Source organism: Lepidochelys kempii, chromosome 19, assembly GCF_965140265.1.
Source record: "Lepidochelys kempii isolate rLepKem1 chromosome 19, rLepKem1.hap2, whole genome shotgun sequence".
In the NCBI taxonomy this organism is placed as follows: Eukaryota; Metazoa; Chordata; order Testudines; family Cheloniidae; genus Lepidochelys; species Lepidochelys kempii.
The window spans coordinates 4,652,754-4,673,127 of NC_133274.1; the positions used below are offsets into that span (position 1 = coordinate 4,652,754).

The 20,374-nt window shown below is 43.4% G+C and overlaps 1 protein-coding gene across 1 annotated transcript; it reads right to left on the bottom strand.

Annotated features, from left to right (window-relative positions):
• Positions 1-1,840: 1,840 nt before the first annotated feature.
• Positions 1,841-19,490, bottom strand: C19H1orf94 (chromosome 19 C1orf94 homolog). The gene is made up of 6 exons (XM_073318085.1): positions 19,225-19,490; positions 9,321-9,988; positions 7,931-8,100; positions 5,781-5,855; positions 3,400-3,584; positions 1,841-1,916 (listed from the first exon to the last, which is right to left on the bottom strand). The coding sequence occupies exons 1-6, from the start codon at positions 19,488-19,490 to the stop codon at positions 1,841-1,843; spliced, it is 1,440 nt and encodes a 479-aa protein (XP_073174186.1).
• Positions 19,491-20,374: the final 884 nt, after the last annotated feature.

Here is a 20,374-nt window from a genome sequence, read left to right on the forward strand (position 1 = left end):
AAGTGCTTTGGATTGGGCCCTAAGAGAGGGGCTGAAAACCCTTAACTCCCATTGAATTTAAGATGGGTGTAGGGTGCTCTCCACCTTGCAGGGAACAAGTCTTGAAAACTCATGGGCAGGGATGGTGTCCCTGGCCTCTGTTTGCCCGAAGCTGAGAATGGGTAACGGGATGGATCACCTGATGATGACCTGTTCTGTTCATTCCCTGTGGGGCACCTGGAATTGGCCGCTGTCGGTAGACAGGACTGCGCTAGATGGACCTTTGGTCTGACCCAGTGTGGCCATTCTTATCTCTCTTGTCCCAGAGGTGTGATGGCAGAGATCAGCTTCCTTCTGTTTGAAATGAATGTATTACTCTTCCCAAATGTGCAGCTCATAAAGCTCATATATGGGTCAAGACTCTGTCTGGGAATTACACAGCCGTCGTAGTGTGGGCTTAATCTGATATCCCATTCCGCTGTGGTTATGTTCCAGATAATCCTTTTCCTCTCTGCATCAATTTCCCCTCATCATTCAGCAGAATGCAGTGCCTGCACAGAGCCCCATTATTTTATCCTTTGTATTGCAGAAGCACCTAGAAGACTTTTTCATGGACCAGGACCCCATTGGATGGGTGCTGTACAAACACAAAACAAAGAGAAGGTACTTGCCCCGTAAGGTTTACAATCTAAGGCCTTATCTACCCAAGAAATTATACTGGTATAATTAATCTATATAGTTAGACTCCCTGCGTGGACAGTCTTATCCTAGACTAGAGCGGCTTTTTCTGGTTTAACTTAAACTGCTATGAAAGCAACATAAGCTAAATCAAAAAAAGGCACTTATACTGGAAAGTGTTCACATGGGAGTTATACCAGTCCAACTTTAGTTATTGGTATTCACACTTAACCAGTATACCAGTATAACTCGCTATGTAGACAAGCCCTAAGTAAAGACCTACTGAAGTTAGTGCACAGGCAGACACTTACGTTATCGGTTGCAGGACCTTATAATTGCAGGTTGTAAACTCTTTGCAAGAGAGACGTTATTACCTTTATTTTTTTTTCTTTAAAAGCCAGAAGGGACCATTATGATCACCTAGTGAATCTGACCTCCAGCGTAACAGGCCACATAATTCCATTCAGTCCTTTCTGCATTTAAACCAACAGCTTATTGTTGAACTAGGGTAGAAAGACATCCATCATAGTTGTCTGTAGATCGCCTACCACTCTGAGGCTGTTTTAATGATATAGTCCCAAGCAAGAGCTATGTTGCAAGGGCAAAAGCTCACTTTCAAATGTTAGAGCCTGAAACTCTGAATTCAATAAAGGGAACATAGTAAAATAAGTTCCTTTGTACAGGCATTCTGGTTTCCTCTTCCTTAATGCTAAAACGTAGATCAGTATCATGGTTCCAGATACAAGACACAAGCATTTCCTCCACAGAATCAAGCCCCGTAGCTACTGAATGCCTGTGTGTTAATCTCACTTTGAATACACGACTCAAGTTATCGCCTCTGAAATTTGTGGTCATGATCCTTTTTATATCAGCCATCTTTATTACAGCAAAATTCAATTTTAAGCAGCTTAGGCATCTGTCATAAATAAAACATTTTTTTTATTATTTCTCTCCATCTTACCCCCCCCCCCCCCAAAATCTCATTTGCTTCCGCTAAACAAAACTCTCCTCTTTTGGATGAATTGTTGTATAGCTTTTTCTTTATGCACAAGTCATGTAGGCTCATTCTAGACAGAAATCTTCACTGTGGGAAATACAAAATAAGTCCTTATTTGACCTCAGAATTCCTAACAGTGACTGAAGCTTCAGGGTCTCCAGATGATGCGTCAAAAAGTTAGATGATCTAAAAGTTTATACCACTCCCATTGGAAGAGAAATATGGGTTTGTCCTCACAGATCCACCAGGTGTAGAACTAAACCTAAAAAACATTGAAATTAAATCCAGTTTCATTATGATTTCCTCCACAGTTTCCCCCCCACACACACACACGCTTCCTTTTGAAATTGTTTTTTGAAATCTTGATGAAGGGCCAGATTTTTAAAGGTATTTACATGCCTAAAGATACAGCTAGGTGCTTTTGAAAATCCCATCTGCATTGTTAGATGCCTAAATACCTTTAAAAATCCAGCCCTAAGAGTCATAGGCCTTGTATAGATACTTGTCTCTTCCCCCTAAACTTTCCCACTCTTGTTACAAACAAGTGGTCCTCCAGCATTTTAACCATCATGTCTAGGGATGCGTCTATACCGCAAATTAAGGTGAAATGTAGCTGGTAGACATAGCCCTGCTAGCTTTAATCTAGCTAGCAAGTGTAACAATAGGAGTGAAGATGCAGTGGTGTGCACCTCTGCATGGGCCAGCTGCCCTGGTACAAGTCCACCAGGGATCTTAGATTCATACTTGAGTTGCTAGCCCTTGCTGGGCTCCATAAATTCTACAAGAAATGGAAATTCAAAACATTTAGATTGGCCCCCTCTTGAAAAAGGGGAAGCATTTGTTTTCACAAAAGTCTCATCTAATTTTGTCCTATTCCTCCCACCCCACCCTGAATTTGGTGACTGAAAATTTTGTCATGACTTGAAAAATGTCCTAGAAATTCAAAACAACTTCCACCTCCCCTTTAGTGTTCTATCATTATTTTGATGGATATAGCTGTGTAACCATTAACATTTTGTTTCCTGAGACCCTTTACATTTTGAAGTCTGCCTGTGTGCAGGGACAGCTGTCATTTTTGCAAGGCAGGGCTGATGCTGCATGTTGCAGAGGAGACACACATACAAGGTGTTCTCTCTTTTATTTTTGTTCTTACGACTTTCCCTTTCTTTAAACTAAGACTCAAGATGAATGGTTTTGTGTCTGGAAGACAACTCATCTCAGAACATGCAGTGAAGGTCAGGGGTGGAGCTGATGGGGCTGGGGGAAACTTTAGATGGAGCAGTTTTCCATCAGATAGTATAGTTTTGTTGAAATCGAAACACTTTGCAGGAACATGGCAATTTTCACAATGTTTTTGTTGGAAAATAAATGAAATAAATTATTTTGACTTTTTTTAGATCAGGTAAAACGTTTGGTTTTGACTTTCATTTCATTTGTTTGGACTCATATTGAATTTTCTATAATATATTATAATGTTTCAACCTTACAGAAGTGAAACAAGTGAACATTATCACAACAAAACTTTTCTGGATTGATATTTTTTGGAAATTCTATTCGGTTGTAAATTTTGACTTTTTGTTCTGATTGGGTATTAAAAGCAGTTTGAAAAGTTAGAAATTCCAGCTGGATGGAAATTCCATTTTCCAACTAGCTCCAGTCAGTAGCTCCATGTGGCTTTACTGTAACTCACCAAACCCTCCCATGATGTGCTATGAGAACTAGACCACACATCAGTGTGGACGTACCCATATGAATGAGAAAAATGATACTGCGGCCCATCACCCGCCATTGCTGGTGGATCACGTACGCTGCTAGATGGTTTGGAGGGGTTCCTCTGCTGGTATGAATAACCGGGCTGGACCAGAGGGATATAGTTCAATAAAGGGGTGTAAGGTGACCGGAAAATCTGCTGTGGATTGTATGGAGTTACCTACAGATGGTAAAGAAACAAAGAGCAAGAAGTTGGTGAAATAAAATCTTTTACAGCCTGATCTGTAGATGCCAGTTGGAGCTAGAGATGGATGAAATATTTCAAATTTTGAAATGCAAAAATTATACTAAAAAGGGAAAATACTCCATGACATTTTTGCACAAAAATCCCCTTCTACTTTTTTTAATGACTGTGGGTCTCGTTAGAGTTTTGTTTTTTCTTAGGGTTGTTTTTTAAATCAGTGAATTTTCTAACTTTGATAAAACAGGGACATTTTAAAAAGAAATATATATATATATATATATATATTTCCCTTGCCCCATCACCATTTTTGACCAGATGAATTTAAGCGTTCAACTCTTACTGATGTCAAAGGGGTTGAAAGTGAACTCAGCACCTCCCAAAATCTAGCTCACAAGAAACTTAAGACATTATGATAATCAGCTGCAACTACAACAACAGGTATTTTTGCATTCATTCCTACAGAAGCCTTGCAAATGACACAAAACATGTCAAGGATATCAAAGCTGACAAGAGCTCCTCATTCTACTTCCTATTGTTCATCATACAAAGAAATCGTGGTGTCATTCAGATCTGATTCAGTTGCATTCAGCATGATGAAAGTGCTTCTCAGCCATGTCTCTGTTTGGAGAGAAAGTTGCAGTGATGTCTGCTATGTGGTATGCCCAGCTCTTAAATTTTGATCCGATGGGGTTTCTCCTTCACCCCACCCTCCTATAGAAGAGAAATGGAAGAGGAAAAAGCTGATATGTCTGAGTGCTGGGTGGGTTACATCTTGCTATAGAAGCCTCCTTATCTTGGAGTGAATGCCCAGAAGGGATTAGCTAATTTAGTGACTACAAGGGACCCAGCTCATGTTTGCCCAGAGAAAGGCCCACAAGTTGGTGACTTGGTTCCTTTTCAAACAAAAGTGCCATCCTTTTTGTAAAGTCTTGTCAGTTCTTCGGAAGGAAAAGATGGAAGAAGCAAGCAGAGCCAAAGCATCGTACAGACTGTCTAGGACAGAAGTGTGTTTGCTGAAAAGTAAACTACCTCTTGGACAACCCCCTAAGTTCCATTAGCTTGGCAGGGGCGTTTATGCGGCATGGGACACAGCATTCTGTTTTCCTTACCTATAGCAGTGCCGGCATATGGAACAGGGAGAGAGCCACTCCTTAGGCTGCAGTGATGACCATGGATCCACCATATGTATAGACGAGAATTTAGGCTATTGGACCAATGTAGTCCTGACTCCTGGCCACCCCCAAAACCATCTATGCCATCTATATTATTATTTATGAGCAGTTTTACTGTCCCAACTGAAATCGGGGCCTGCCTGTGGTAGATGCTGTGCAGTTATAGAGGAAAAGACAGTCCTTGGCCAAAGAACTTGCAATGTAAATAGACAAGACAGGTGAAGGGTGGGAGAGGACACAAGAAAATTTATCCTAGGTCACAGAGCAGAGTTGGGATGAGAACCCAGGTCTCTGGCTGTCAAGACCAGGGCCTTAGACTACACTGCTACACCATCTGGTAACATTTCTGTAGAATATGGTTATACTCTTTTCCCCCCAGCCCCCTGGGATAATACTGTGGGTGTTGCAGGACACTGCAAAATTCTCCGGGACTGCTGCCCTTTCAAAGTGATGGCATTTTCCCTAATTAATGTGTTAGCTCCCCAGCCCCAACTTGAGAAACCAGTTTGGATCTGACACCAGAAGCGCTGCAGTGACACGCACAAGATCAGCTCTGTTGAGACTCTCTTGGTGACATCCAAGCCACTCCAGCTCTCTGGGGTGCCTCCTACTGTCATAGCTTATCTCACTGCAGCTCATCCAGTGTTCTCCTCCTCATTCATACATTAACTCACAATAGAAATGCACCATTTCATGATGCTGATTGTACCATTCTTTACAAAGGAAAAAAAAAGACTTTCCTAAGTTAACACTAAATGGAGCAAATACAATTGGATATTTTGGTTAGAGGTTTGGGGCCAGGCCCTCAGCTAATGTAAATTGATGTAACTCCATAGAGCTATGCTGATTTACACCATCTGAGGATCTGGCCCCCAATTTTTTTTTTTTTGCACAGCTATCAATGACCGTTATGCCACATGACAAACAGCTCTGTCTAATTTTTGATGCTTAGCATCTGTGTTCTGCAAATGAAGGCATATTTATAACCATTTAGACACACCTGTCTTGAATAGCATCCTAGGGGAGGGTGTAAAGTCTGCTGGTATGGGATCCGTGCTCTCTGCTGATACAAACCCTGTTAAAATACAAAAGACATGACTGACTAGGTCTTATTTGTATTGTGCAGTACGCTCCTTTGTCTTTTCAAGGACATGCTATTTGTTCAAGGGAATGGAGGTCAGCTGAATTTAGTTAATATCTTTGGCCAAGACTCTCCACAAGTCTAGGTTTCTTCTCTACATTACAGCTCTCTGTGGTAGATTCTGCGCTCTCCATCCTGTTTTGCAATGAGCTCAACTTCCTGTTGACCTCCAGGAGAGAAGGATTAATTATGCATGCAGAGGATAGCTAACTTGTCATTGAACGTATCAAGTGGCTGGCGAATGCCTATTAAATACAACTGTAGTTGATTACAGAGTGCAAAAGTGCACCCACAAAATGATAGGCTGGGTTGAGGCCAGTCAAAGAACTTAGTCCTAAGGATGAGATTTTCAAAGTGGTTTAAGGGAGCTGGGTGTTCAAATCTCGTTGAAATTGGATAGGGTGAGCCAGTGTGAACAGGCCAGAGGGATGATAAGACTCTGCCTTACGGCTAGGGTGGTATCTAGTGTTAAATCTAACAGAGTGAGCTGAGGATAAGAGAAATGCAGAGATAAGATTGGTGGAAGGTGGGACATGACTGAAGAAACTATTGCACATGTTAAGTGAAAGGAGAAGAATAAAGCTGATTTGATTTTTTTTTTCTGGTGGAACATTTTTCCCTCACCAGAAAATCTTGGTACAGATAAATCAAAATATTCCACATATGTATTGAATGAGGCAGGGAATTTCAGGAAGAGAGAGGATGTTCTCATGGTTAAGGTAGTTAAATACCACCCTGGAAAATTGGATTCTATCCTTACCTCTGCCACAGAGTTCCTATGTGATGCTAGTCAAGTCACTTAAGCCACATTTTTCAGAGGGGGGTCACCAGTTGTGTATTCCTCATTTTCTGGGTGCCTGACTTGAGACCCTGGTATTTGACTTGTAGAAGTGCTGATTAAAGTCAATGGGAGCTGTGCTTTGAAGTGCTATTTTAGTTCTAAATACTCAGAAATATCAGGTCTTGGAGGTCTCAAATTGGGCACCCAAAATTAATGGATACTTTTGACCTTTATCGCAGTGCGTCGGTTTCCCATCAGAACCCCTCCCAGATCTTATAGGGGTATTGTGAAAATGAATTCATTCATGTTTGTGAGGCCCCCTAGATAATATAATGATGATGAGCACAATAGAAAAGCTCAGGAGGAAATTAACATTTCCATCTTCAGATGTGGGCTGTAATTGTGTGCAGTAAGTAAGGCCTGGGGCCATGCACAGAAGGAGGAGAAAACAAAATATTGATTAGTTGCTCATTGAGTGAGCATCATCCATTCTGTGCACTGAATGAGGCCGGGATCCTTTGGAAAAAATAGTCAGTCATAATGTATACACACAAGGAGAATCATAGAATAGAATATTAGGGTTGGAAGAGACCTCAGGAGGTCATCTAGTCCAACCCCCTTCTCAAAGCAGGACCAACACCAACTAAATCATCCTGGCCACGGCTTTGTGAAGCCGGGCCTTAAAAACATCTAAGGATGGAGATTCCACCACCTCCCTAGGTAACCCATTTCAGTGCTTCACCACCCTCCTAGTGAAATAGTGTTTCCTAATATCCAACCTAGACCTCCCCCACGGCAACTTGAGACTAAATTAAGGTTGTACAGGCAACCCTAGTTTTGGCATCCTTATCTGTAAACATGGCGGTCGTATCAAAAATCCATTTGGGGATCCTAGCAAATGAAAACTCTAAACTGGTGCTAACCTAGGAATGAAAACGAGTACAAAGCATGGTCAGTCATAACTCACTATGACTCATCAATTCAGCACCCTCCCAGTGAAGCATGAACACCCCTGATCACGAAACCACTTGTTCTCTTTATGTTTTGTTTGCCACCCAAAGTTATCCCCCGTTTTTTCCCCCGAAGCGCTCAGAGTTGGATAGCAGTCCATTTCCTTTCAGCTCCTTCCAATGGTACAAAGCAAAAAGGAGGTTTAGAAGCAGTGGGGGCTTCTAAGCAGTGGGGGCTTGCCAGGCTTAGATCTGCTGCATGTTTATTGTTCTGTTACCTGGAACTGTGGAAAGTTTGAATGGTTTGGATAGAGCGGGGGTGGAGGATAGTTCAGACTGAGCCACACTGGCTGGTTTAAGGAGGTGGTCGTTGAAGTGGTGGCAAAACGCGGGGTGAAAACGTTCCCATTGTATTTGAGGTTGTTCTTCTCTGATGCTGCCGTAGTTACTATAAAACAAAAGATGGTTACACACATTAGTCAACAGACGTGCCGGGCTTTTCTTTGCTCCAGTGGATCAGCCTAACTTAAAAGGGTGTGCTTTGCCCACAAACAAAATTTACTGAAGATCTCCACTACTTCCACTGGCTACAATCTTTCAGTATTGAGACCCAAGTTCAACAATTAGCATTTTAAATTCTCTAATTAGTAGGACCCATCCATCCAGTCATGAGAGGACTTGGAATTAAATGCAACTGAGGGATAAGGATGAATGAAATGGTTCAGCTAGAATAAGAATGGGACAAGACTCTTTGCATTGCATTCAAAACCTCTTTAGGGTTAGGGGGGAAAGCTGACTAGTTTTTCGTTTGCGTTAATTTTTTAGCATCTCTGGGTTTCAATAAACCTAGACCAAGATTTTCAAAATGGATTACTGATGTTGAGTGCCCATCCTGAGACATCTGATAGGGAGTTTCCGAGGATCGGTGCTCAGTACTTTCTGGCCCCTTTAAAGTGTTTTAAATTGGGCAACGAACAAATTATGGCCCCCAAAATACTTGAGTTAATTCTGGAAAATCTTGGGCCGTAGGGGTTAACTCTACCTCACAAAGTGTGAGATAATGCATTATGAACCCAATCAGTGCCCATTGCAGTCAATGGAAAGAGTCCTATTGTTTTCACTTGGCAGTGAACCAAACTCCGTATTTATCCCATAACCTTGATCATCTCAGTTTTGCCTACCATGAAAATGATACCCTTGCTAATACATAAGGAAAGAGATATGTGCAAGATTTATTTCTGACCAGGCTGGCATCAAGTGCTGCAGATAGTAAGGCAGTTCCATACAAACTTTCAAGTTGGCTTCTTTAAAAAGCTACCAGTCATATCCGCCAGTCCATGGGATTTCAATATTGGGGTCACCTCCCATCTTTTTAAGTGGGAGAAGGGTGTTGCATAGATCCCAGCTGGTTGACAGGGAGGATGCTGGGAGTGGATCCCACTATGGAAAAGGTTAAGAACCACTGAGTTTGTCCCCTATGAAATGACATCTCTATATATAGCAGTGAATGCCATACCTGTTGTCTATGGCTGCCTGCAATCACAGGGCACTGGACCTGACCCAGGGGTCCCTTCCCATTCGATGTTGGCTGCATTTTAAACATCTCTTGCTCTACTTTATTCCCCCCTCCCAATCATTCCCAAATTATGCTTCCCAAACACCCTGTACCTGTGTTCTGAAGTCCCTCAGGAACAGAGTCAGGATCAGTTTTTGAGCAGATCTTGGCAAACACCGGGAGCTGCTTCTTTGGCCCAGGGGCTTGGCTTTCTGCTGTTGTCGAAGGCGGAGGCACCACTGCACTCTCCTTATGGGTGGGGGAACTGAACATGTTACTTGGTAGGTAGTCCTTGGTCAGCCTGGTTTCCTCCGCCACCGTCTGGTTATCTGGCGCTTTGGCAGCCTCTGTGTGTTTCAACGGACACGGCACCAGTGACTTACTGGTCTCTTTGTTTGAAGCCACTGGGTTACTGCTCCCACTGTCCACTCCTCTTGCATTCTTGAAGGTGCATTTTGCAGGGCGCAGAATCCCAGCAATGGTGGATTTTGTAGAAAGCTGAGCGTCGCAGAGAGACCTGAGTTTCATCTCCCTTTCTTTGCTTCCCATCATTGCTCGATACATGCTTTCTACTGCTTCTGTTTCATCTAGCAACTGGTCCCTATCGGAAAGCAGGAAAAGGCTGTTGTTTGATGAACTCTGATTTAAAGTAGAGGCAGATTTTTTGCTTCCTTCTAAACCTTGCATATCTGTCCCGCTAATGTTCTCCTGGGTAAGACTCAAGTACTCCTGTTCCACCAGAAGGGAAATCTCATCTTTGACACAGTTCTGTTCCAACGATCTACATGAAAGAGAGAAATCTAACACGGTTAATGCACATTCAACAAGGATATCTGCAGACAACTTGGATGAAACACATTGTGGGAACGCAAAGAATTATTATGAGAGAGGTGCTTAAAGTAAATTCTGAGTCTATAAATATATTTTTGCTACAAAATGAAATCCAAGCCTTGTCTACAGTAGGAAAATGACTTACTGTTGTCAATAGGGGTGTATGAATTTGTTGCCAAGCCCAGTATGCTTGCAGTTTTGCAATATTTGCAGTATTGAGTTCAGCATCAGTTCACCTGGCCTTATCAGTTGTTAGCAGTGGGTTTTTTTCCGACAATCAGTTGAAAAATGGGGAGAGAGAATTGTCTCCGCCCCCACTCCTTTTTAACTGAAATTTGAAATGTTGATGAAATCATCACAATTTGGGGGGAGGGGGCCACCACAAAGCCCTAGTATAGATGAAGTTCCACTGAAGCCTACATTGTGTGACTGTATTTAAATGGCCGTCATCACTATAGTTTCATAATCACTAATGAATTTTGATCCTTCCAACACCCTTGTGAGGTAGGGACGAATTCTCTCCACTTCGCAGATGGGGAAACTGAGGCACAGGTAAATTAAGTGATGTGCCCCAAATCAGAGAGAGAGTTCACAGGTAGGCAGAGAATTGAACCTAGCTCTTGGGGGCAGGAGCTATCTTTTTATTCTGTGTTTGTACAGCGCCTGGCACAATGGGGCCCTGTAGCATCTGGGGCTCCTAGATGCTACAGCAATACAGATGATAATCTTTATAATAAAATTCCAGGTTTGTCTCTCTGTCTGGGTGCCACTCTGAAGCCAAGAATCTCTGTAGAGTCAGTGTGAAGTGATGGAAACCTCTAGAAGCATGTCAGAGAGCTTTTTATTGTTTAGAATATCACCAGGCTCAATCATCACTGGGATGGTCAGTCTAATACCATCCAATTTACGTTCTCAGCCATTTTTGGCTTTCATAGAATCATAGAATATCAGGGTCAGAAGGCACCTCAGGAGGTCATCTAGTCCAACCCCCTGCTCAAAGCAGGACCAGTCGCCAATTTTTGCCCCAGATCCCAAATGGCCCCCTCAAGGATTGAACTCACAACCCTGGGTTTAGCAGGCCAATGCTCAAACCACGGAGCTATCCACCTCCCCCCACAGTTTTACACAGTTTATGGATTATGCCTGTGTTACATCACAGATTGTCAGCTAGTAATAATAGTGTCTCTAGAATTCCAGAGAGACAAGACGGGTGAGGTAATATCTCCCAGTCGGTCCAGTAGCCTATTATCCACTAGACTGTCTTTCCCTACCTTTGGCCATTTAGGGGACCAATACATATCACTAGCTCCTTTGCAGAGGGAGTCAAACTTATGGTAGAACAAATGTTTACTGAAAGCATTGGGGGCAGGTTAGAGGTCAGTGAAGGCAGAGTTGGGTTTGATCTTTCAGTGCAGCTTGCAATGAGATTGGCTTCAATGTTAGAGTCAAGCTGATGCTCTGAGAACATAGCCCTGAATTTGAAGTCTAATGGGAATAGACAATCACCTGCTACATGCAATACAAATCTGTCTCTCTCAACACTCAAGTTCTTTATCCAAACTGCACACACTGGGTGCACAAAGCTAGGCTCCTGAATCAGTACTCTTGACCTAAAAGTGGTCTGATCTCCAGAGGAGCTTAGACTCACAACTCCAGTTGCAGTCAGAGATCCCAGTCCTAGAATGAGTTCTATGTGAATTCAATAAGTTTATGGAGGATAGGTCCATCAATGGCTATTAGCCAAGATGGTCAGGAATGTAACCCTGTGCTTTGGGTGCCCCTAGCCTGTGTCTGCCAGATGGTGGGACTGGATGACAGGGCATGACTGACTCAATTTTAAAATCTATTGGGCCCGATTCACCATTGAGCTGCATCTTGTGCACCACGCACACCAGTGCAGAGTATGAAATGCTCCTAAATCACAATGGTTATGTTTTACACCCATTCTGCCCTAGCGGGCTGTGTTACTATGTGTTTGTTTTGTGGCAGCACCTAGAAGCCCAGTCATGGGCCAGGACCCTGAGGTACTAGGAGCTGTACAAACACAGGACAAAAAGACAGTTCCTGTCCCACAGAGCTTGCAATCTATTGATGGCATATGGTGCAGGACAGTGGTGAAATGGGCACATTCATGGTGAGAAATTGGTTTCTTTTCAATAACTTTTTAATTATGGATCTTTCCAGTATGGTTGCCTGCTCACAATACTCCCGCCTTCTGTTGATTACTTGTGTGATGAGGGACCCAGTTTGCTCACTTATTACCAAATGTGATTAGTAACTTAATGCATAAACTGGTTATCCTTATTGGCTTGCGGGACGGGATGGCCAGGGTTATAAACATGTACATATAAATAGCTTGCCAAACTTCTTAATCATCAATTATAAATTCACCTAATTATGTCTGATTATGGACTCACTATGTAATTATCAGAGATTTTAAACTGCCTGGCTCTTCTCGTCCGAAAATAAAATAACCAAGAAACTTCAGTGAAATACTGTGGAGAGAAACAGCTGGTCAGTTTTGGCGGGAGTGTTTTTGGGAGGTGGTGAAGTGCAGCCTGTTTAATATTTTTAAAAGATATAACCTTTCTCCCCGCCTCTGACTTCCATTCCAGTTCAAAGCTACCTTTGCAGTACAGATTAGGGCCCTGACCCTGCAGTCATTTACACATGTGGTTTTGCCATTGGTTTCAGTGGGACTACTCATGTGAGTAAAGGTAAGCATCTGTATAAGGGTTTGGTGTGTCAAGTACCCTGATCACATCCAGTTCTGTTGTCTTGTGGTCAATCCAGGTATCCCAGAATGTGCTGGGAGAATAGGGAAGGGTCAGTTGGTGCAATCCCCATCACACCTGGTGCACAAATGGGGCCATCAGAGATTTCCAGCCTGAGGCTTTTTCAGGATCTAGGTGCTACAATGGCCTGGGAAGTCTTTGATAAAGACAGGAAGCCAAACCTCAGGAAGGGAAGTAAATTTAGGAAAGGGGAGTGAAGGTCTGTTGGTGGCGAGGCTGTTCGAGGCAATTCGTATCCACATAAAGGGAAAAAATATCTAACATGGAATCCCTACTGGTACAGTTTTCTGATGACACACAAATTAGTGACATGGTAAAAAATGGGCTCACTCAAACGTGTGTTATACTGTTAAATGTAAGGTTGTACATTCAAGGAACCAAGAATGCAAGTCTCACTTACTAGGATGGGGGGTATATTTTGGAAAGCATTGACTGAGAAAAGCATTTAAGGGTCATGGTGGCTAACCAGCTGAACCTGAGCTCCAGTACATTGCACTGGGAGAAGAAAGATGGGTTCCTTGGACGTATTAGCAGGGCAATACAGAGCAGAAGTAGGCAGGCGTTAAAACCATTCATTATGGTATCTTAGTGAGATCATTACTGGAATACTGGGGCCAGTTCTGGTGTCAATATTTTAAAAAGGATGTCAACAAATTGGAAAGGATTAAGAGCTGCAAATATGATTCAACGTCTGGAAATCCTGCCTTACACTGAATTTCTTTAGTCACTTGCTGTATCTAGTTTCTCCAAGGGAAGCTAAGAGGTGATTTGATCATAGTCTAGAAGTACCTATGCAGGGAAGAGATTTCTGATGGCAGGGGGCCTCTTTATTATAGCAGACGCAGGCGTAACAAATTCCTGTGGGTGGAAGCTGCTGAGATACATGTTCAGACTAGAAATAAGCTTCATATTTTTAACAGTGAGAGTAATTGACCAGATGAACAGTTTACGTAAGGGTGTGGTGGATTCCGCACCACTTGAAGCCTTTAAACAAGACTGGTGTTCTAAAAAAGATGCTCTAGTTCTCCCAGAACTTATGGGGCTTGATGCAGAGATGGTGAGATTTGCTTGGTGAAATTCTCTGGCCTGTGTTCTACAGGAGGTCAGACTAGATGATCATAACCGTCCCATCTGACATTAAAATCTACGAATCCATGTTGATCTCTATGATGGTTTATCATTATCGCTGCTTCCAAATAAAACTTCTCCTTCCTTAGAACTATTTCAAGCATTCTTCATATGGCACATCAGTTCTCAGAACCAAATTAATGCAAACACAGAAGGAAAGTTTTATAGCCAGATTTTAAAAGTGGGGAAGAACTTGAAAGGTGTGGCTGGCCAGTGGATAGGGCAGTGGGCTAGAAGTCACCAGACATGGTTTATGTTTCCAGTTCTCCATTGACCTGCTCTGTGACCTTCGGACAGACACTTAACCACATTGCTTCAGTCTCTCCATCCATAAATTGAAGAGGGTGTTGCTTTGATCTGTGGTTCAAGAGTCTGTGTAAGTGCTAGGTATTGTAAAGGGAGAGAGTCCTGTGTAGCTGGGACAGCTTAAAGGATCAAGCAAATACCATGAGCCAGCACTGAGAGCTGATGGGGTGAAAAGACACAAACAGGAAGGGAAACACCACCCCTTGGAAAATTCAGAGTTCTAAGATGCTACCAAGACTTTCCGTCTACTCTTGTATGACCCGTTCACCAATTCTTATCCAACCATCTGTAAAGAAATGCGGAGATGCAGACAAATCTTCAATATCAGATGAGCGCCTCTAAATTCTCACTGTAGCGCATAGTGTTTTTCAGTAAAGCTCTGCATTTCTACCATGCCTTTCATCCAACAAGTTCAAATTGTACCACAAATGTTAAACCACACAACCGTGTCTGAAGTATTGTTTCAATCATGTCTAAAATGCAGCCACTTCTGGAGTAGGAAATGCAGTTCCTGTTCAACCGCACCCAGGAATATTGCATAAAAGCTTAGGGCTGGAAGTGAAGACTGCCATATCCACCTGCAACTGCAGAAGAAATCAAGGGAGACAAACTCTGAGTATGTGGGTATGAATTTGCACACTAGACTTAAGAACACTAGTCATTCAAAAATAGTGACCAGATATCCCGTTTTTAAAGGGACAGTCCCGTTTTTGGGGGACTTTTTCTTATATAGGCACCTATTACCCGCCACCCCCATCCCGTGTTTTGCTATCTTTGCTACAGTTGCTATCTGGTCACCCTATTCAAAAAGGTCCACAGAGTCTTTAATGCTCACTAGTGGCGAGGACCTCCAGCATTACAGTAATCCCTGACACCGTACTGGGATATTGGGTTAAGTATTGACAGAGGCCCTAAACCTGCAAAAACGTGCTTAACTTGGCACAAATGAGCAGAGTCGTTTACTCCAATTGTACAGTCCCCCCCCCCCCCGCCCCCAAGTACGATTAAGCATGTGTGTTTACAAGATCACAATCTTTGAGGAAAAACTGCCACCTATCCATCCAATCTCTGAGCAGCAATCAGTGTAGGATATCTGTTTTTTGTGGAATATAGGACTCTGTGCATGCGAGCATGTGTATACACACACCGTGTGCATGGGCTGCTTGCCTTCGGCCTTCAGCTTAACAGCTCTTGAACAGTATATCATTCGCTCAGTAGTTCAGTATACATACCACCGAAAAAAAGGCAAAGTCAGTATAATCTCCCTGAATCAAACTACAGGTGAAAAATTGTTAGTGCTGGATGAGGACGCAAACATGAATCTCTACTGCCATGTTTCAGGCCTCCTTTAAAAATGGTGGTGAAGGCCCATCCAAAAATGTGTGTTGCCACACACAAGAGTGAATAAGAAAAAGAGAATGTCCCATTTGGTTTCAGTGCCTAAGTTGAGTCAAATTTTGACATCAGTGAAATATAAGACCGGTAAGTGCATGTGTACTCCACTGTCCTCTGCTGGATAGAATTGGAACTGATCAACTGTTTATCCTAGAGCCTATATGGCTAATGATGCTGCTGCTTTTGTGCAAGTGGTGGGGAACTTGTATGTTTTGGGGAGAAAGATCTGAGTTTTGTCTGTGCTGCTGCTGTCCTGTTTCAGGTAAACATGGTGCTGCTGCGAAGTTGCATGGCCACGGGTTACTTTTAATGCTAAAATACAAAAGCTAGAAAATGACCACGTGTAGATATCCCACTGGATAGATGTAAAATAGCCTAGACGGGCAAACAGCTCCATGAGCCAAATGCAGAGCAACGTCCTTTCAAACCTGAGAGAGTAGGAATGTTAATCCCAGAAGGATCGCTGAGGGGTTGGGAAGGGAGGTTGTATTGGACATAGACCATAGTGACCCAAAAAGCAGAAAATGGAGAGAATCAAGGATCCGTCAGTGGGGAAAGCTCACACGACGCAGGGAAGGTGTGTGTCAGGGAGGTGAAAGAGGAAGTCCTTTGGAGAGAGAAGGATCCTTAGCTAGGGTTGTGTGATACCTACAGGGGTGTGTAGGTATAACTGTCTGGCGCACCATTAGCTATTGGCTACAGCAAGGGACTGGAAGTCAGGAGGCCGGGGTTCTATTCCATGCTCTGCCACTGGGAGGACTTGTTTGTTGAGATTTTAAGGGGTTGTCCCTTAAGTGCTAAGGTAGTACAAATAATAATAAGGGGGCTTGGATACAATGCAAATTCTTTGCTGCAATATCGTCATAAGTCCTAGTGCAGCATCTGTAAAATGGGCTCAGCTTTTGTTTTTCCGATCGTAGTACTCGAATGGCATCTATTACCATCGTGTCTGAGCGCCTTGCAATCTTGTAATATATGTATCCTCACAACACCCCTGTGAGGCAGGGCAGTGCTGTTATCTCCATTTTACAGATGGGGAACTGAAGCATAAAGACACTAAGGCCCAGATCCGCAGAGATATTCAGGCACCTTTGAGGATCTGGAACCAAGTGATTTGCCCAAGGGCAGGCATGAAGTCTGTGGCAAAGAAGGGACTTGAAACCAGGTTTCCCAAGTCCTAAACAAGTCCTTAACCATCCTTCCTGAGCCATCCTTCCTGTCTACCTCATCTGTTTAGATTGTAAACTCTTCAAGGTAGTGAACTGTCTGTTACTAGATGTGTGAAAACACCTAGCAAAATGGGGCCCTGATCTCAATTGGGTCTACTAGGCGTGGTCACAATATGAATAAAACAGAACAGAGGCTCTGGATGTTTCCAGTGACTTGTCATCCTCCTATGCCTAAATATTCCAATAACAAAGCCAGGAAGGTGAAACTGTTTGTTCAAAAGATTTCAGATGCATTTAAAATGAATTTAGCTGTGATTTGCATAAGTCAATATTTTAAAATAATTAAAGTTTGCTAAATCAAGCAAGGTCACTAGGACTAATCTTGGCCCTCAGTGTTGTTGCAGATGACGAATCAGGTAATACATGGACCTTTATTGCCCATCAGCATAGACTGTGAGGTTTTTATAAATTCTCTTCCAGGAGAACGGATCTCCTGGCAGTTGGATAAGGACACTTATACCTCCAGGGTCAATGGTAAAAATATGGCCCAGGTTGGAATCCTCTCCCTGTCCTCATTTGAGCATCAGCGTTAGTTTCAGAGAGATTACTCAAATGAGTAGAGCGAAGCAGGTCTTGGCATTTGGTCAATGGTAACCAAAACCTATCTGAAGGCAGTTCGGTTATTACTTGTACAGGAACCAAGATCAGGGCCCCATAGCGCTAGTTGCTGCACAGACACAAAGTGAGAGACAGCCCCTGCCCTAAACAGACAAGACACAGGCTGTGAGGGAATGGGCGAGGTGACTTGCCCAAGGCCACCCAGCAGCTCCATGGTAGAGGTGTCAGTAGAACCCAGGTCTCCTGATTTCGAGGCTTAGTACACCTTGTCCACCGGCCCTCACTGCCTCTCTCATTGCATGAAAAACAAGTTTGATGGGTATCAGTCCAGTTTCTGTTTGTTCAGGTGTCCCCCTCAGAAGCTCCACCACGGCTCTGGTGCTCTTGTGAGCGGTCACGCAGCACAGATATAAAGGAAAGAGAGAGTATGGAACTACGCTCTAGTCTTCCCCTCTAGGTATGATAGTTTCAGGGCAGTTATGAGGCACTTTGGCAGGGGATAATGTTAGGTTGGTTGCCCTTGCAGAACTAACTAAACTCACTGCTAAAAAACAAAAATTCTGGTGCTTTAAGGGTCAATTTCATTTATTAAAATAGGGGAGGACTTAAAATTCAGATTTATAGTAGTTTAATTCTGTTCTACGCAGGCTCTTGTGCAGCCTTTCTCATCATCATATCTGAGCGCCTTCCACTAGTGCATTAACTGTTGTGATGAACATCTGGCTCATAAAGACGCTTGGGCCTGCATTCTCCTTTCACTTACCCCAGCTGTGCACTGGAGACTGACTTCAATGGAGTTACTCCAGATTCACCTGGATGTGAGAGGAGAAATGAGCCTGATTGACTCTTCATGTCTTCTGGAGCCTACCTTCAAGATTTTAGTATACTTAGCATGGATGGGGCACTGGATTTGGAGTCCGGACTCCTGGGTTCTATTCCTGGATACATATCACCGATTCACTATGTAACCTTGGTTAAATCCCTTCCCTTCAGTCTGTTTCCCCATCTGTATAAAGGGAGAAATGATACTAACTCACCTTTTATAAAGCAATTTAAGCTCTAATGTTACTTATTAACTGCATCAGAGCTGGCTGGGCCCATTCTGTGCAACCCTGACTGGTGTATTGCAGTTTTGCCTTAAGACCAGGACAGTTGCCATCCTCTGCTAATTCATTGCTGGGTTTGCAAATTTTACATTTTGTTTGTTTGTCCCACGTCCCCCCCCCCTCTGCTTCAGGAGAATACTATAAATACTTCCCTCTTAAATTTGAAAATTGTACCTCCTTCCCTTCCGATGACTTACCCCGTGGAGAGAGACTTGGCAGAAAAAAGTTCTCTGCCAAATTCAGCTTTCCTTTGTAAAGATCCGCTGTTTACAGTATCACATTTTAATTTTCTGCTTTGCTCTTTTGAATGCTGCTTTTGCTTCTTACTGTAAATATTTTGATCTTTTTTTAAATAAAAAAGCTGCGGTGGGGAACTGAATGCAGCAGCTGCTTACTGTGCTTCAGAATTACAGATGTGGCTCGGCATCACAGGGCGTTTTGCATAGGAAAATGAACGTGTGGAGGGAGAAGAGATCATTTTGCCCTCTGGGTTGGTGCTGTGAAAATAAACAACCACGGTGCCTTATCTCACCCAGTCTGAGAGCTTACCTACTCTGTTTGTACACATGTTCCCAAAGCTACTACAGGGAAGAAAGGGTGTAAGAGAGGGGTGAATTTCCATTTGGAGTTGGTCAGTGATCTCCTCTCTGACATTTTGAGAACACTCACTCTTTCAGGTAGTTGCTGCCCTCTTCTCTGAGGGGTTCTGATGACAAGACTGGGTGACAGGTAGGCTGCAGGACTGGTGACGTTGACGTAGGCTGGAGCTCTTCAGAAAGACCTTGAACCCGTTTCCAGATCTCGTGACAGGCTTTGTCCAAGCTGTCTTGAGGAGTGTTGTGGTGGATCCAGATGTGTCTTGGGAAAGGTCCTAGAGGAAATGGGCCTTTGGGGCTTATCGTCGGACCCTGGAGCCCACTCCCACGTGTGAGCATCTTTCAGTCTCTTCCCACCCAGGGACGAAAAGACAACTTTTTTTTTTTTTTTAAACAAAGTGTTTTTGTGGGTACAGAATAGAATGAAAAGCAACAAACCATGGTAACTCGGTAACCATAGAACCCCTGCGGCCTGGCAACTGGTATGAAGGACGACAAGCGGAAACAGCTCTAGGGTTGCCAGCACCACCCAAAGGAAGAAGTGGAAGAAGGAGCCACGTGTTCCCTGCCAAGCAAGGCTGAGAGCAGCCTCTGGGACCAGTCTCCATGTAATCGCCACTACTTCCAGACTCCATGTATTCTCAGGTCCATACATTAACCTTCCCCTCCTCCTTTCTTTGTTCTTTGCATTTAATGTACCCCTGGTGCATAGAGAGAGTTACCCCCAAGGTGTCTCCGGTGACGGTGTGGGGCCTCTCCTCAGCCATGTGTCCCTTCCCCTACGCCATATCAGGTCCCCTCCTTATCCTTCTCTCACAGAGATAAACTGAAGCAAAGAGACCGGAGGACTTACTTGGGAGAGGGTATGCATGTGTGGGACTCAGAACAGGGAGGTAAGAATCTCTTGTCCTGCTGTTAACCTCTGTTTCTCCAATCCAAGGAACAGGAGCACAGCTAGCCAAGTCTCCTCTTGTTCTGCAGATGGGCCCAAGAAACAACGTTTCAGAATTTGCCAGCATTTGCAGGTGTCTGGATATGGGATTTTGCTTTTGGAACTTTTTTTTTTTCTTAACGTTCTCTTTGAAGCATTGGGCACTGGCCACTAACTGATGCAGGATGCTGGGCAGTATAGCATGATCTGGTCCAGCAATTCCTGTTGCCGTGTGCTGACTTATGTTTGTCACCACTGCCTTTTGCTGGCTCAGCCTTGTGATTGCCACCCA

Bases quoted from the DNA above. Each gene is read 5' to 3' on its own strand.
- C19H1orf94 (XM_073318085.1), bottom strand. From the start codon at position 19,490: ATGCTCACACGTGGGAGTGGGCTCCAGGGTCCGACGATAAGCCCCAAA. The intron at 9,989-19,224 runs GTGAGTGTTCTC...TCTTTCATGTAG, and splicing joins GGCAGCAACTACCTGAAAGA to ATCGTTGGAACAGAACTGTG. The intron at 1,917-3,399 runs GTACGTCCACAC...AATGTTTTTTAG, and splicing joins CATTTTTCTCATTCATATGG to GTTTAGTTCTACACCTGGTG.